This window comes from Rana temporaria, chromosome 3 (assembly GCF_905171775.1).
Source record: "Rana temporaria chromosome 3, aRanTem1.1, whole genome shotgun sequence".
Classification (NCBI taxonomy): Eukaryota; Metazoa; Chordata; class Amphibia; order Anura; family Ranidae; genus Rana; species Rana temporaria.
In genome coordinates, this window is record NC_053491.1 from 446,092,248 (window position 1) to 446,107,735 (window position 15,488).

General features: G+C 47.7%; 1 protein-coding gene across 2 annotated transcripts in view; it reads left to right on the forward strand.

The window, feature by feature from the left end:
• Positions 1-10,900: 10,900 nt before the first annotated feature.
• Positions 10,901-15,488, forward strand: part of HOOK2 (hook microtubule tethering protein 2) — a 70,508-nt gene continuing 65,920 nt past the window's right edge. Inside the window, exons 1-2 of one of the 2 annotated variants that reach the window (XM_040346552.1) lie at positions 10,901-11,106; positions 14,759-14,844. In XM_040346552.1, coding sequence (XP_040202486.1) covers positions 11,059-11,106; positions 14,759-14,844 — 134 coding nt within the window. In that variant the 5' untranslated portion in view covers positions 10,901-11,058. The remainder of the gene's footprint in view (positions 11,107-14,758; positions 14,845-15,488) is intronic. The other variant, XM_040346551.1, reaches the window with a different exon arrangement.

Below are 15,488 nucleotides of genomic sequence, written 5' to 3' on the forward strand. Positions count from 1 at the left end.
GGGACGTCGATTTTGTTTGGGAGCCACGTCGCACGACCGCGCAATTGTCTGTTAAAGGGACACAGTAGCAAATCGCAAAAAGTGGCCCGGTCTTTAACCACCAAAATGGTCCGGGGCTTAAAGGGGTGTTCCAGTAATTTTTAATGTTTATTAAAAGTCAGCAGCTACAAAAAGTGTAGCTGCTGGCCTTTAATAAACATGCACTCACCTGCTCCACGTTCCAGCGACGCGCCGGCCGGGGCTCCGCTCCTCTCCCCCCCTCTCCGGCCGGCGTCTTCATTCTAAATGTGTGGGCACCCGGCCATGACAGCTTTCGGCTTCACGGCCGGGCACCCACTGCGCATGCGCGAGCGGCGCTACGCCAATCCGTTTGGACAGGCGATCGCCTGGGACCTGTCACGTGTCCCAGGCGATCACTTACAGGGAGGGGCTGCCAAAAGGCGATATGACGTAGCAGCCACTCGGTGGAAGGAGGAAGTGGGACAGGAAGTCCCACTCCTCCTGAATCCCCCACTCCCCCCCCCAAAAAATTACATGCCAAATGTGGCATGTAAGGGGACGAGGAGTGGATTAAGCGGAAGTTCCACTTTTGGGTGGAACTCCGCTTTAAGTGGTTCACTGGGGTGCCCCTGGGTTTGTCGGGGGAGGGGGATCAAGCACCCCTGTGCTGTTTCTCCCTTGTTTTAGTCACCTGCAAACACAGGATTTGCATCCTTGCATTGCAGTGCAGTGGTGCGGCATTTACAGGATTAATTCAGGCGGTGAAGAAGTGACAAATCATCTCCTCACCACCTGTCAGGGTAATGTATTGCTGCAAATCCCACACCATGTATGGCCACCTTTACAGCAAGTGTCACCGCCCTGGCTATGCTGTCTGGCAGTGGTGTATAGATCACGAAAAGGGGCTGGACAAAATAAAAAACATTTTTTTTTTGAAGCAGATCGGCCATATCCCATACGTTTATTATTTGTATAAAACTGTTTGATCAGAGTTTAGTAAATATGGAGGGCCAGATCCTCAGAGCGAGTACGCCGGCGTATCTACTGATACGCCGGCGTACTTTCAAATTACCCGCGTCGTATCTTTAGTTTGAATCCTCAAACCAAGATACGACGGCATCTGGGTTCGATCCGACAGGCGTACGGCTTCGTACGTCTTCGGATCTTAGATGCAATACTTCGGCGTCCGCTGGGTGGAGTTCTCGTCGTTTTCCGCGTCGGGTATGCAAATTAGCTATTTTCGTCGATCCACGAACGTACGCGCGGCCGTCGCATTCTCTTACGTCGTCTCTAGTCGGCTTTTTCCGGCGTATAGTTAAAGCTGGTATTTTGCGGCGTATAGTTAGATTTGCCATGTTAAGTATGGCCGTCGTTCCTGCGTCGAAATTTGATTTTTCTTTATTTTTTGCATAAGTCGTCCGTGAATCGGGATGGACGTAACTCACGTCTAAGTAAAAAAAATGACGTCCTAGCGACGTCATTTAGCGCAATGCACGGCGGGAAGTTTCGGGACGGCGCATGCGCAATTCATTCAGGCGCGGGGACGCGCTTCATTTAAATGAAACCCGTCCCCAACCCGCCCAATTTGAAATCCGTCGCCAGAAATACACTACGCCGCCGTAACTTACGGCGCAAAATCGTTGAGGATTCGAAATTCCGCCAGGTAAGGTACGGCGGCGTAGCGTATCTCTGATACGCTGCGCCGATCCATTTCTATGTGGATCTGGCCCGGAATCTTTAAACTGTGCCTGGTAAGCAAAAGTTAATACATAAAATATTAAACTGGGGATATGAAACTACCATCAGGAGTCAGTAGAGTTATTTTTCTCTCCAATCACATGTTTCAGAGGAGCTGTGTCATCTTCTTATTATTTCCCCAATCCTTCACAAGGACAAAGGTTTCCGTTTTCTCTTCCTTAATGGGCAACCAAATAAAATGTTAACAAGTTGGGTGCAGTAAACATTTATTTTTTCAAATACATAATTTTTTAAAAAAAAATTTTCATTCTTAAAAACTTTATTTTTCAAGTACAAAAAAATAAATGTATTATTGTAACTTTTATCTGACAGTCACTTTTGATGGGAATGTTTTATACAACCAATTGTAAAAGCTCCATCTAGTGGTCATCTGTATATCATGGAAAGTCAAGACTGGAGCAACTGGACACGGCAACCAATCAGCTTCTGTGGTTGCAAGAACAAAAGTACAAGCAGTTTCACAAGACGCATAGCTTTGTGGTTATTTTTATTTTAATATTTGTTTTTTTATAAATACACTCCTAATTTTTTCCTATAAGCCACCTGTATTTTTAGCCCTGCTTTAATACAGCATGGTATCGTTCTTTGAACTGGGTTAAATAAAGCCAATGATGGCTTCTGATGAAAGAATGAAATGTGTTTATCCCTGCCTCTCAACCACAATTATGGGATTTTCGTGATTGCGAGTATTTAGGGGAATCCGCCACCCTAAAGCAGACTTCAAGCAAGTCAAACAGATTAGAAGCTTCACAGGTCACAGTATTATTCCGCATCGGTAAGGAAAATGGAATAAAATGGGGACTGCCTTTGTAACGTGAAATCTTCCATAGCACATGACATAGATTGGCCTTACATACAGTCAGAGGCGTAGCTAGGGGGGTGCGGGGGGTGCGGTCCGCACCGTGTGACACCCGCTAGAGGGGTGACACCATCCTGTTTTTTTTTTTTTTAGCTGACATGCCCAGCCTGCCCTGTGCAATCCCAGCCTGCCCTGTACCACCCCAGCCTGCCCTGTACCACCCCAAACTTTCCCATGCCACCCCAACTTGCCCTGTGCCACCCTAACTTGCCCTGTACCACCCCAATCTGCCCTATGCCACCCTAACTTGCCCTGTACCACCCCAACCTTTCCCATGCCATCCCAACTTGTCCTATGCCACCCTAACTTGCACTATACCACTCCAACCTGCCCTGTACCCCACTAACTTGCCCTATACCACCCCAACCTGCCCTATGCAACCCTAACTTGCCCTATACCACCCCAAACTACCCTATATCACCCCAACATGCCCTATACCACCTTAACCTGTCCTATATCACCCCACTACACCAACCTGCCACTATACCAGTCTATACTACCCTAACCTGCCACTATACTGCCCTATACTATCATTTACAGGGGCTGGTTTGGGGTGCGCCCCGTGCCCGTGCGCTGCCTGCTTGGTGCTGGGCAGCCTAGACCGAGGGGGGGTGACACCATGTTTTACCGCACTAGGGGTGACACCAACCCTAGTGACGCCACTGCATACAGTATTCTCTGGCTGAAGGGGCGTCAGTTGATAGTGGATGCTACATCCAGACTTTTTAAGCAGGGGTCTGCAAACTTGTTGAGACCAGGGCCTGGTAAATTCTTCCAAAACCTTCCATCACCTTATGCCCAGTACACACGATCGAAAAATCCGACAAGAAAAGTCCGATGTGAGCTTTTGAACGGAAATTCCGACCGTGTGTAGGCTCCATCAGACTTTTGCTGTTGGAATTTTCGCCAACAAAAGATTGAGAGCTGGTTCTCAAATTTTCAGATGAAAAAAAACTCCTATCGGAAAATCCGATCGTCTGTAGCAATTGTTGCGCAAAATTCCAACGCATGCTTGGAAACAATTCGATGCATGCTCGGAAGCGTGGAACTTAATTTTCTCGAGTCGTCGTAGTGTTGTAAGTCACCGCGTTCTTGGTGGCCGAAAGTTCAGAGAACTTTTGTGTGACCCTGTGTATGAGTGGAATTCCGTCGGAAAAAACATCCAAGGTTTTTCCGACGGAAAATCTGATCGTCGAAACGGGGCATAACAGCAAAAAATAAAGTTTATACTCATACAATAAAAGTATGGGAATGCAAAACATGTATTGCACTCTGGATGGGACTAGATGTCACTGTGGGGAAGATGGGGTTTCCAGAGAGGGTTAGGGGGATTCTTAGAGAGGGCTTGGGGGGAAAAGCACTGTCAGAGGTTGGAGACACCGCAGATTTCCCAGCATCTTCTACGGACAGAAATGTGGTTGAAATGGCCGACTTTCTGTTGAGCCCCGAACAAGACCAACCTAACCCTCCACAGGTCCCATATGCGGGGGATGCAGTCCTCCTGGCCTGATTCTCCACCATGCTCCAGCAAGAGCTATCCAAAGCCTGCTCTATTATCACTACTGATCTCAAGCGAGATATCCAGAGTATAGGAGACAGATGCGGACACCAACGCTAAAATAGAAGATCTGGAGAACAGGGCATGCTGCTACAACGTGCGCATCAAGGGGCTCTCTGAAACCTGCATGGATCTAGAGGGGGCCATACATATTGTCATGAAGAACCTGATTCTGGATATTTCCCCCCATTAGATGGTAATTGATAGGATCCATCCTACCCTGACAGCCCCTAGGGCAGACGGCCTGCCGCGAGATGTGATTGTCAAACCACACTACTACAAAATAAAATAAAAAATTATGCTGGTAGCCAGAAATAAGTAGGGTTTGCTCCTCTATGATGCGCCCATACAATTATTCAATGATATTGCTCCATCGACCGTTCATAAACGGCAAAAAAAACTGAAGACACTGCTGCAGCAACAACTCAATCGATGAATCAAATACAGATGGTCATTCCCGTTTAGACGGTCTTTCACTTATAAGGGCAAATCCTACTCCTTCGCCACTTTCCAAGATGGAGAAGATCTGCTGCTGGAGTTGGGCATCATTTCCTAGGAACCCCGCAAACATCTTCCCCTCAGCGTCAGATGACCTGTCCCCGTTGTGGTCGGCACAGAGGTCACAGCCAGCTAGAAGAGTCCCCACCCAACACCTGAAGGAACTGCCACCTCCTTCCCCCCATCACCTTACTAGGGGATTACTCAAGTCTACACTGTGCAGGGGATTGCTCCCTCCTGTTGATCGTAGTGGTATGACTGCTACCATTCCGGACTTCGCCAAGTCCTTATTCAGTTAATTATTGACGAGTTTACTGTTCTGATAACTGATTATATAACTATAGCTTAACCTTGGTCACTCCTCTGCGGTTTTATTGGTTGATCTGGTGTCCACAGGGTGTGCTTTATTTGATTTGAACTTACCCTAGATGGACCTTGGATAACACCCAGACATTACCTAACCATTGGAGATGACCCTGTTCAGAGTTTATTGTTTTTTAGTTAATTCTCTCACCTATACCTGCATTACTTCTGATTTTTATTCTTGAGTTTTTGATATTGAGCCGGGGTGAATACGCATGCCCGTCCTGTGATCGTGCCTTCACCAGATGATGGAGGCAACTTCATGTTTTGAGCCCTGGGCTTTGACCCCAGGGAGGGCTCCGGCCCATTGCATAACTGTCAAATGGTCATATAACATGTTCTCATTTTAGCTTTCACCTTCTCAGGCCCCGTACACACGTCGGAGCTGGATTCTGCCGAGAAACTCGGTCGTGTGTACACTTTTCAGCGAGGAACCCGTCGAGGAACTCGTCGGGCCGAAAAGAGAACATGTTCTCTATTTCCTCGTTGTTCAATGAGGAAAGTCGGCCCGCCGAGCTCCTCGGCGGCTTCCACACTGAACTCGCCGAGGAACTCGATGTGTTTGGCACGTCGAGTTCCTCGGTCGTGTGTACGGGGCCTTATTTATTCTATGTTTCCCTACCTATCCTCACATTCGACTTCGACCCGGGCTTTGGTTCTGACAGCCCACCACAACAAGAGAAGATTGCTTCGATATCCGACGTTCGGTTCCTGACCACATACCACTAATATCGACGTGAGAGTGCTCTGCCCCACCACGATGGCTAAGACACAGAACTCCACCATATCATCCATAACAACGTATTCCATTTTCACCCATAACATACATGGATTTAACTCCCCAACTAAGAGAACTATGGCCTTCCAATATTATCATTTACAGAAAGCTGACATCCTGTTATTACAGGAGACACATTTTTCTAAAACTTCGGCCCCCAGGTATCTTAGCGGCAAATAACAACAATACTAGAGAGAAAAATATGTATTACTAGCTATGATTTTGCTTCTCTGCTCTTCAACTCAATGTACTGGTATAGCCTATAATGTTTCTATGTCATTGGCCGGTTTATTGTCCTTCAGACTCTTGGAGGGCCGGACTTTGGCAAGCAGGGGTGGAAATTTTCCCGGCATCAGTGGGACTTAACATATGGTATTAGGGGGAGAAATAGTGCCCCATTGTTTGTATCATAGGGAGGATTAGTGCCCCATTAGTGGTGTCAGTGTTAGAAATGTTGCTCCACTGTCGATGTCAGAATAGTGTCTCGTATCAGTGGGAGGGATACTTCCCCAAGGGCCGGATAAAGGCAAGCAAAGGGCCGCATCCGGCCCTCGGGCCGCAGTTTGTAGACCGCTGTCCTAGATGAACAGGAAATGGCTCCTTTAATTGATATCAGACACAAAATTGACTCTAGCTTGGCATTAAATTTGACTCTCACCACCCAAACAGAAAAATCCATTCGTTGGTCAAAACATGAATACTACACTATGGGTGATAAACGTACTACCCTGTTGCCAGGAAATTAGTACCTCGGAAATACTCTCCGGCATTACCCAAATTAAAATTGCCCAATGGCCAACCGACCCAGAACCTGCAATTGATAGTGCGAGAATTCCAAGGCCCAGATTCACAGAGAGCAAGGCGCACATTACGCCGATGTAGAGCAAACACCGTACGCCACGCCAACGCAGCGCGGAGAGGCAAGCATTGCATTTAGCAAGCCAGTGCTCCCAACGCTGCGCCAGTGCGGCGTGGGTTTCGAAGGCACACGCCGGCGTAGGTGGAAGTGGGCGTGAACCCATGCAAATGAGGCGTGACCCCATGCAAATGATGGACCAAGCGCTAGACAGGTACGCATCACGAACGGCGCATGCGCCGTGACGTGGACGCATGCACAGCACCCCCCTGCGCCTGCTCACAACCACGCCGGCACAACTGCCTTAGCTACGCAGGATCACCGCGTACGCCGTGAACATAACGTACGCCCAGCCAGACACACGTCCAACGCACAATACGCCGGCTTGTGTTCCCTGGTGCAGACCTGTGCATGTCTGTTGCCGGGTTACACCTCATTTATGGGGAATAACTTTACGCCGGACGTACAACTTACGCGCATCTCGCGTAGCATGCGCCGGGCACACGCACGTTCGTGAATCGGCGGATTTCCCTCATTTGCATGTTTGAATGGCTAATCAATGGGAGCAGCACCATGCGCCCAGCCCATATGTGCGCCCACCCTACGCCGGCGTGTGCAAGCTACTTCGGCGGGGTGTAGCCTGTTTTTAGGCGCATGTTGGTTTGTGGGTCTGCCGCACACATACGCCGGCGCACATTTGCACTTACGTCGGCGTAAAGTGTTACACGTCGGCGTAAGTGCTTTGTGAATCTGGGCCCAAGACTTTTTCTCAACATTATATCGCCAACAGGCCCAATTCTCGACAGAAAGGGCAGAATTTTTTTTTCAAAACGTCCCTCTAACGCATCTTCAACAAGCCCATACCGAGCTTATGGAAGGAGAATTTTCCGAGTCAGAAATTAAAATGGCCATTAAATCCCTACACCCATTTAAGGCCCATGGCCCAGATGGCTTTTCGGGTCAATACTATCAGAAATATCAAGAGATTCTCATCCCTCACTATTGTGCCTATTTTAATGACATCTGTAGGGGTATTTGCATCCCAGCTCATGAAAATACAGTGTCTATACACGTCATACCGACACCGGGTAAGGACCATGGAGATTGCTCCATTTACCGCCCAATATCCTTGATAAATGTGGATCTGAAAATAATGTCCAAAATATTGGCCTGTAGACTGAATTATTTTCTTGCAAGTTAAATACATCCCGATCAAGCAGGATTCATTCCTGGCCGCCAGGCGTCTGACCAGACCAGGAGAATAATAGACATTTTTTCAGCTGTCCGTTCAGATTGGGATGGGAAGGGGTCTAGACGAGGCATGCTGCTATACCTAGATATTTGAAAGGCCTTTGATTCCCCCATAATGGGACTACCTCTTCTATGTCTTGTCTAGATACAGATTTGGGGATACGATACGCCGCCGTAACTTACTTTTTTTGATTTGAATCCTGGAAGAATTTGCGCCGTAAGTTACGGCGGCGTAGTGTATCTCTCGCGGTGTAACAGCGCCTAATTCAAATCGGCGAGTAGGGGGGCGTGTTTCATTTAAATGAAGCGCGTCCCCGCATAGAACGAACGGTGCATGCGCCGTCCCTAAATTTCCTGCGGTGCATTGCGCTAAATGACGTCGCAAGGATGTCATTGTTTTGACGTGGACGTAAATTACGTCAAGCCCGATTCACGGACGACTTACGCGAAAAAAAATTTTTTTTAAATGATACGCGGGAATGACGGCCATACTTAACATTGAGTACGCTACCAAACAGCAGCTTTAACTATACGCCGAAAAAAGCCGACTAGAGACGACGTAAAAGAATGTGACGGCCGCTCGTACGTTCGTGGATCGTCGGAAATAGCTAATTTGCATACTCGTCGCGGAAAACGACGGGAACGCCACCCAGCGGACGCCGAAGAATTGCATCTTAGATCCGAAGACGTACGAAGACGTACGCCTGTCGGATCTAACCCAGATGCCGTCGTATCTTGTTTTGAGGATTCAAAACAAAGATACGACGCGGGAAATTTGAAAGTACGCCGGCGTATCAGTAGATACGCCGGTGTACTTTCTTTGTGGATCTGCCCCTTGCTATGCAGTTCTTGACAACTCTAAAAGCCCTGTACAGTTCCCCTACAGTGTCCAACTCCTTTACAATTCAAAGGGGGACTCGCCAGAGCTGCCCACTATCACCTTTATTGTTTGTACTGGCTATAGAACCATTAGCCACATAGGTGTGCGCAGGGGGTGTGCTGGGTGTGCCTGGGCACACCCTAATCTCCCCTGGGGCACAGATACCCCCTGCTGATATTTCACCAAAGCCCCCCAACAGGGCCCAAAAAAAATCATTTTTTTTTGGTAAAAAATAATACATAAAAAAACGAATAAAAAAAAAAAAAACTGCTGACACCGTCCACTGCCCTACTGTTTTTTACATGTATTTATAAGAGTGTGTGTGTATGTATGTATGTATATATATATGCCTGGGCACACCCTAATAACCCTTGGGGCACAGATCCCCCCTGCTGATATTTCACCAAAGCCCCCCAATGGGGCTCCTAAAAATAAAAAATTTAAAAAAAAAAAGTAAAATTGTAAAAAATAATATAAAAATAAAATTTTAAAAAATAAATAAAAAACTGCTGACACCATCCACTGCCCTACTGTTTTATACATGTATGTATAAGTGTGTGTATGTGTGTATATATATATATATATATATATATATATATATATATATATATTTATTTATTTATTACACACACACACACACACGTGTGTTTGAGCTTTGGGGTGCACACCCTAATGCAATAGGCTGCGCACACCTATGATTAGCCACCAAAATCAGTGCGTTCCCAGACATAAAAGGCATAGAATGTGGGGACAGGGAACATACACATGTGGGGACCGTATGTATGCGACACAGGTTTGAGCCAAGCTTCCGTCTGAAAAAAAATCCACGATTTTCATGTCCGATTTTCCGATCGTGTGTAAATGTTATTGTATTAAATTCATACTAATACTAGGATTAATAAAAAAAAAACTCTGCTTTAAAGTGGTTGTAAATCTAGTTACAACACTTTTACCTACAGATAAGCCTATAATAAAGCTTACCTGTAGGTACTGGAAATAGGAGATATTTACCATATACGCTTGCACCGACGCCATTGGCGCATGCGCAATGAAGAAAGGGCACAGTCGTTCCGTTTCTAAGGGGCTCCTGCGAGCACGTGCGGGAGTGACGTCACACGACTCCAGCCAGTTACCGAGTCGGAGTCTATGACCCCAGAAGGAAGAGGGATGCAGCCACCAGCGGGGACATCGCAAGCTTCCTTTGCAGGTAAGTGCAACATAATGGGCTAGCCGCTAGTATGTGTTGCAAACTAGCCCATTATGCTTTTATTTTGCAGGGGAAAGAAGAGGAAGTGAAACCCATCAGGGTTTACTTTCTTTTTTTATCAGCCACAGAAACTGGGTAATTAATATGTGTTTGGCTTTAAAGGGATGAGGTGGCAACCCTATATCTGAATGATGTCAAACATAATAGAAAGGCGAACTCCCCACTGCCCACCTAAACTAAAGGGTTTGTAAATCCTCCTGTTTTTTCACCTTAATGCATCCTATGCAAATCCAATAAAACGGGCGCCAGGGGAGGGGCCGAGTCATGCATCGGGCGGCTATAGCCGCCGAATGCTGGACTCAGGAGCGTGCCCGCAAGGTAACCACCTCGGGAGAGCGCTTCATAAAGAGGGTTATCTGACGCGGGCAGGAGCTGAGAGAGCCGCCAAGGCACCCTAGAAGTCGCTGCTCGGGGCCACTCTGTGCAAAACGAGCTGCACAGTGGAGGTAAGTATGACATGTTTTTTTTTTTTTTTAAATCCAACCTTTACAATTACTTTAATGGGTGAAAGACAAAACAGGAAGTAAAGAGAAATCTTCTCTTTGTGGACACAACATCCACTAATCCATATTATTCCCAGAATTCTTCTATGGACCTAAGGGATGTCTGCAACCTCTGGCAACTATTAAGTAATGTGTCAGGAATGCTCTGTGCTCTCTAGGCGTGTCTGACTGACACGTCACATACTTTTAAATAACCATAAACAAAATTTTTCCAATCAGGCATCGCCCTGGACAGCCTTTAATTCTCTACAGTGGGAGCGAAGGCCCCTTTTCAGGAAGTGTTGCCCGTGGCCACTGGTGAAAGCCCTACGCTGATTGGAGAATGAGCGGAAGTGGGCGGGTGTAGACAGGTGACGCGCGGTGGAAGTCAGCCGTGGCGGGTACGGTGGCCGGTGGAGGACAGAAGTGGTTTGAATTTGGCTTGGCGTGGCCTAGAGTGATTCCTCCCGGTGTACGTGAAGGGTGAAGAGACGGCCAGAGAGCGGAAATGAGCGTCAGGAGGAGAGAGGAGCAGAGTGACCCCCTGCTGACATGGGTACATGGTGGGAATGGGCACTGTTGGGTGGGGGGTGCAGGGTGATAACTTTCTCCTTACCTGACACCCCAAATAACTGCTTATTATCCCCCCAGGACTCTCTATTACCCTGAGGAGGGGCTACACCTGCAGTGCCCCATGCTGGCACTTCACCATATGTCACCATGCACACAAGTATATTCACTTAAAGGGCATATTTATAATGCAGGGGATCTGACATTCACTGCAATAAACCTTCAGGGTGTATGATATTAAATGACAGCCCATGTGCATCCAAACCTATTGTTATTGGCGCTCCTGAGAGCCAATCAGGGGCGTCCACCCAGAATGCAGTTATTCTGAATGCATCGGGTCCCCAATACAAGTACCACTCAGTGCAGCCTTCTGCCCCGTCCAGCTGCAGCATAATCCACTCCGCCATAGACTTTGACAGGTTGTGCCTAAGCCTCCTGGGCACACTGAAACACTGGGGCTGGGCGCACGCAGGCTGGACGCCTTAAAAGGAAACTTTTATTCACTTTGTAAAGATTTCCACTTATTTCCTGTTGCGTCTCCAGGACAGGAAGTGAAAGGGAAATCTCCTCAGTGATAAAGTGACAGTAAGAAAAAGCTTGATGGTGTTTCGTCAGATATGGCGACCCGAATTGGTAACGGAAGTGACGTTCCGTCGCCGCCATCTTGCTACACCCCGCACTCCTCCATAGTAAGGATGCTCTGAGTAGGGGAAAGCGGACATCTTGTTACACCCATTGGACTTTTGAATTTTACACTTATGTTTAACAGTAAAGTGAGTTTATGTACTGAAATCCAGGACTTGGAACTCCGACTGGCTGTTACGATGTTGAATTTTAAAAGCGGCGGCAAGCCTGCTCATCTCACAGGCAAGGCCAGGCCTCGGGGCGGCAGTGGGTGCAGGGGCGGCACTGTGGCTGAGAGGAGAGGACACTTTCACCACTTTTACTTTAATTTCGGGAGCTCCCCCCTGTCCTGTCACGGATGGTGAGAGGAGAGAAAACTAAGGCTGCATTCACACCTCCGTGACAAGATACGCCGCGTACGCCTGGGAAAAAAAGGGTCCGGGACTTTTTTTCAGGCGTACGGCGTCTATGAGATGTGAACCATCTCATAGACAGCAATGGGAATTCTCCCCTCCAGCGGCACGAGCGTCGGGCGTTTTGTCGCGGAGGTGTGAATGGGGCCTTAGGGAAGAGGAGGTGAGCACCTCGCTTCTCAATACAATTTTTAGCAGCAGCTCCGCCCCCGCCTCTCAATGTCAGCACCCCCCCGCGCTTCTCAGTGTCCTGCCAAAAGAGTTCCCACGGCGGATAATGTCCTCCCTGTACTGCGGGGGCGGCATTGAAGGACCCGGCCTTGGGGTGGCAAACTAGCCCATTATGTGGCACTTGCCTGCAAAGGAAGCATGTAATGTCCCCGCTGTGTGGAAGCGTCCATCTTCACCCCTCTTCCTTCCGGGGGCCGCGGACTCCATCTCTCTGAATAGTCGTGTGACGTCACTCCCGCCGCGCATGTGAACGGAAGCCACCGGTCACGGCACAAGCTCTTTAGAAACCGCGCGATCCTGCCCTTTCCATAGTGTGCATGCAAGCATAAATGGTAAATATCTCCCAAACCGTGCAGGTTTAGTAGATATTTTCCAGTACCTACAGGTAAGCCTTAAAGTGGTTGTAAACCCTTACACACCACTTACACTTACAGGTAAGCCTAGATTAAAGGGGTTGTAAAAATAGCTTCCTTTACCTTAGTGCAGTCCTCCTATACTTACCTCATCCTTCCATTTTGCTTTTAAATGTCCTTATTTCTTCTGAGAAATCCTCACTTCCTGTTCTTCTGTCTGTAACTCCACACAGTAATGCAAGGCTTTCTCCCTGGTGTGGAGACGGCCTCTTGAGGCGGGAGGGGGTGAGCAGGAGTGTCAGGACCCTCTCTCCTAGAGAAAAGAGCTGTGTGTTAGTGAGCGTCCTGACAGTGCTGCTCACCCCCTCAAGAGGCTTTCTCCACACCAGGGAGAAAGCCTCTCATTACTGTGTGTAGTTACAGACAGAAGAACAGGAAGTGAGGATTTCTCAGAAGAAATAAGGACATTTAAAAGCAAAATGGAAGGATGAGGTAAGTGGAGGGGGACTGCACTGAGGTAAAGGAAGCTGTTTTTGGGAAAAAATTACCTTTAGAACCCCTTTAAGGCTTACCTGTAGGTGCAAGAAATTTAGGAGATATTTCCAAAAGGCATGCGCCGTAGACATCGGCACGCAGGTGCACTGATCGCGCCGTTACCAACGGTGATCATGTCGTTAGTGGAGGCACCCGCGAGCATTCGCGGAGTGACGTCATCGCGGCACCAGCCAGTCACAGTGCCGGAGCCGCGATACGAGGGAGAAAAAAAAAAAAAGTGGTTGTACAGGGTTTACAACCACTGTAAAGCAGAGCGTCTCCTCAAAAGAGAGGTTGTGCTCATCCTCCTCCTTCTAACTAGCCCCCACCTCCCCGCCATTAATGTAAAAAAAAAATTATTTCTGGGAGTTGGTACTATTTCAGGAGCAGATGTTGCATCCTCCTGAGGCATGTCACGTGTCCTAGGGGACTGCGGGACCTTTCAGAAAGCTCCTGAGGCATGTCATGTGTCCTAGGGGACTGCGGGACCTTTCAGAAAGCTCCTGAGGCATGTCATGTGTCCTAGGGGACTGCGGGACTTTCAGAAAGCTCCTGAGGCATGTCACGTGTCCTAGGGGACTGCGGGACCTTTCGGAAAGCTCCTGAGGCATGTCACGTGTCCTAGGGGACTGCGGGACCTTTCAGAAAGCTCCTGAGGCATGTCACGTGTCCTAGGGGACTGCGGGACCTTTCAGAAAGCTCCTGAGGCCTGTCACGTGTCCTAGGGGACTGCGGGACCTTTCAGAAAGCTATTGAGGCATGTCACGTGTCCTAGGGGACTGCGGGACCTTTCAGAAAGCATAGTGTGTGTGCCACACGCATTCGCAGTAGGATGTCAACTGTGGCACACCAAGAAGTCCCACCCGACTTCCCACACGCAAGATGGCAGCACGGGGGACCTGAAGACCCATGGAGAACTGGCCTGGGTGATTACCGCGTTGGATCCCTAGGCTGGTAAATGTCTGTATAGTAAGTCAGCAGCTACAGTATTTGTAGCTGCTGACTTAAAAAAAACATATTTTTTATAACCTCAGAGCTCCTCTTTAAAGCGGAATGGTACCCATACCCACTTGATAAAAGCAAAAATGAAAAAAAAGTTTTTTTTTAGCAAGAAACTTATATTTCACATTAATAACTAAGTTACCAAAACTACTGTGTGCTGTAAATTGCCCCCAGTATGGCTTCTGTTTCTTCTTGCTGGAGGATGGTTATGTGACTATGCTTGCTGACCATGGAGCAATTGCCATTGTGAGCATTATGACGGATATTTCCCGGACTCTGCGTGGCCCTGCTCCTCCTGGGATATGTGATGGGGATATTCCAGGAGGCTGAGAGAGCAGGGCCACATTGTCCAGCTAGCATTTTCAGATAACCGGTAATGGTATCTGTAGTGACATCTCATTTATGCTGCTGGTAACAATGGAAATAATTGTACTGATCATGCATTATAACCATATTTACATGTGGATTCTCTTTTTTATAGATGCAAACTTTTCAAGTGTCAGGACCCTGCTCATCGTATGAGGACCTGACAGGCGGTGTAGCTATTGCTCAGGTCCTGCATGTCGTGTGAGTAGATTCTTGTGGTTTATATGTAACCATAATCAAAATGGAATATTTTTTTATTTCAGGTACTTGTTTAGCGCCATCAATTTACGTAGCACTTTACATATACATTGTACATTCACATCATGACCTATATCTGTGGCTATTGCTCTCACAGTCCCACCCTGCACAGATTATTTCCAGATCACAGGACATCAATGTAAGCATCAGCAGATTGATGGTGATCATCACTGGGGTAGGGTTATTGAGCAGTTTTTTTTTCTACCTTAATGCATTCTCTGCATTAAGGTAAAAAAACTTCTGTACTGGTCCCCCCCCCCCCCCCCCCCTAGTTACTGGAGCCTGATCTCAATCCAGTACTGTGCCCGAGAACAGAGTCTCTCTCCCTCCCTACTTAAAGTGGATGTAAACCCGATTCATGAAATTTGAGCTGGCCACATATATATCTGCAGTATTTTTTGTCCCATAGCTCTCCCCTGAACTGTTCCTCTGTTATCGGCCTGATAACTCCTGACAAAATTCTCAGACACTTTAGACAAAAGCAGCCTGAATCTTCAGTCCGGGGAGGTTTCTAAAATAGATTAGCAGGGAGCAGGTCCTATTTCAAAACGCCTCTAAGAGTCCCTGTCTATGATGAGAGGGGGTGT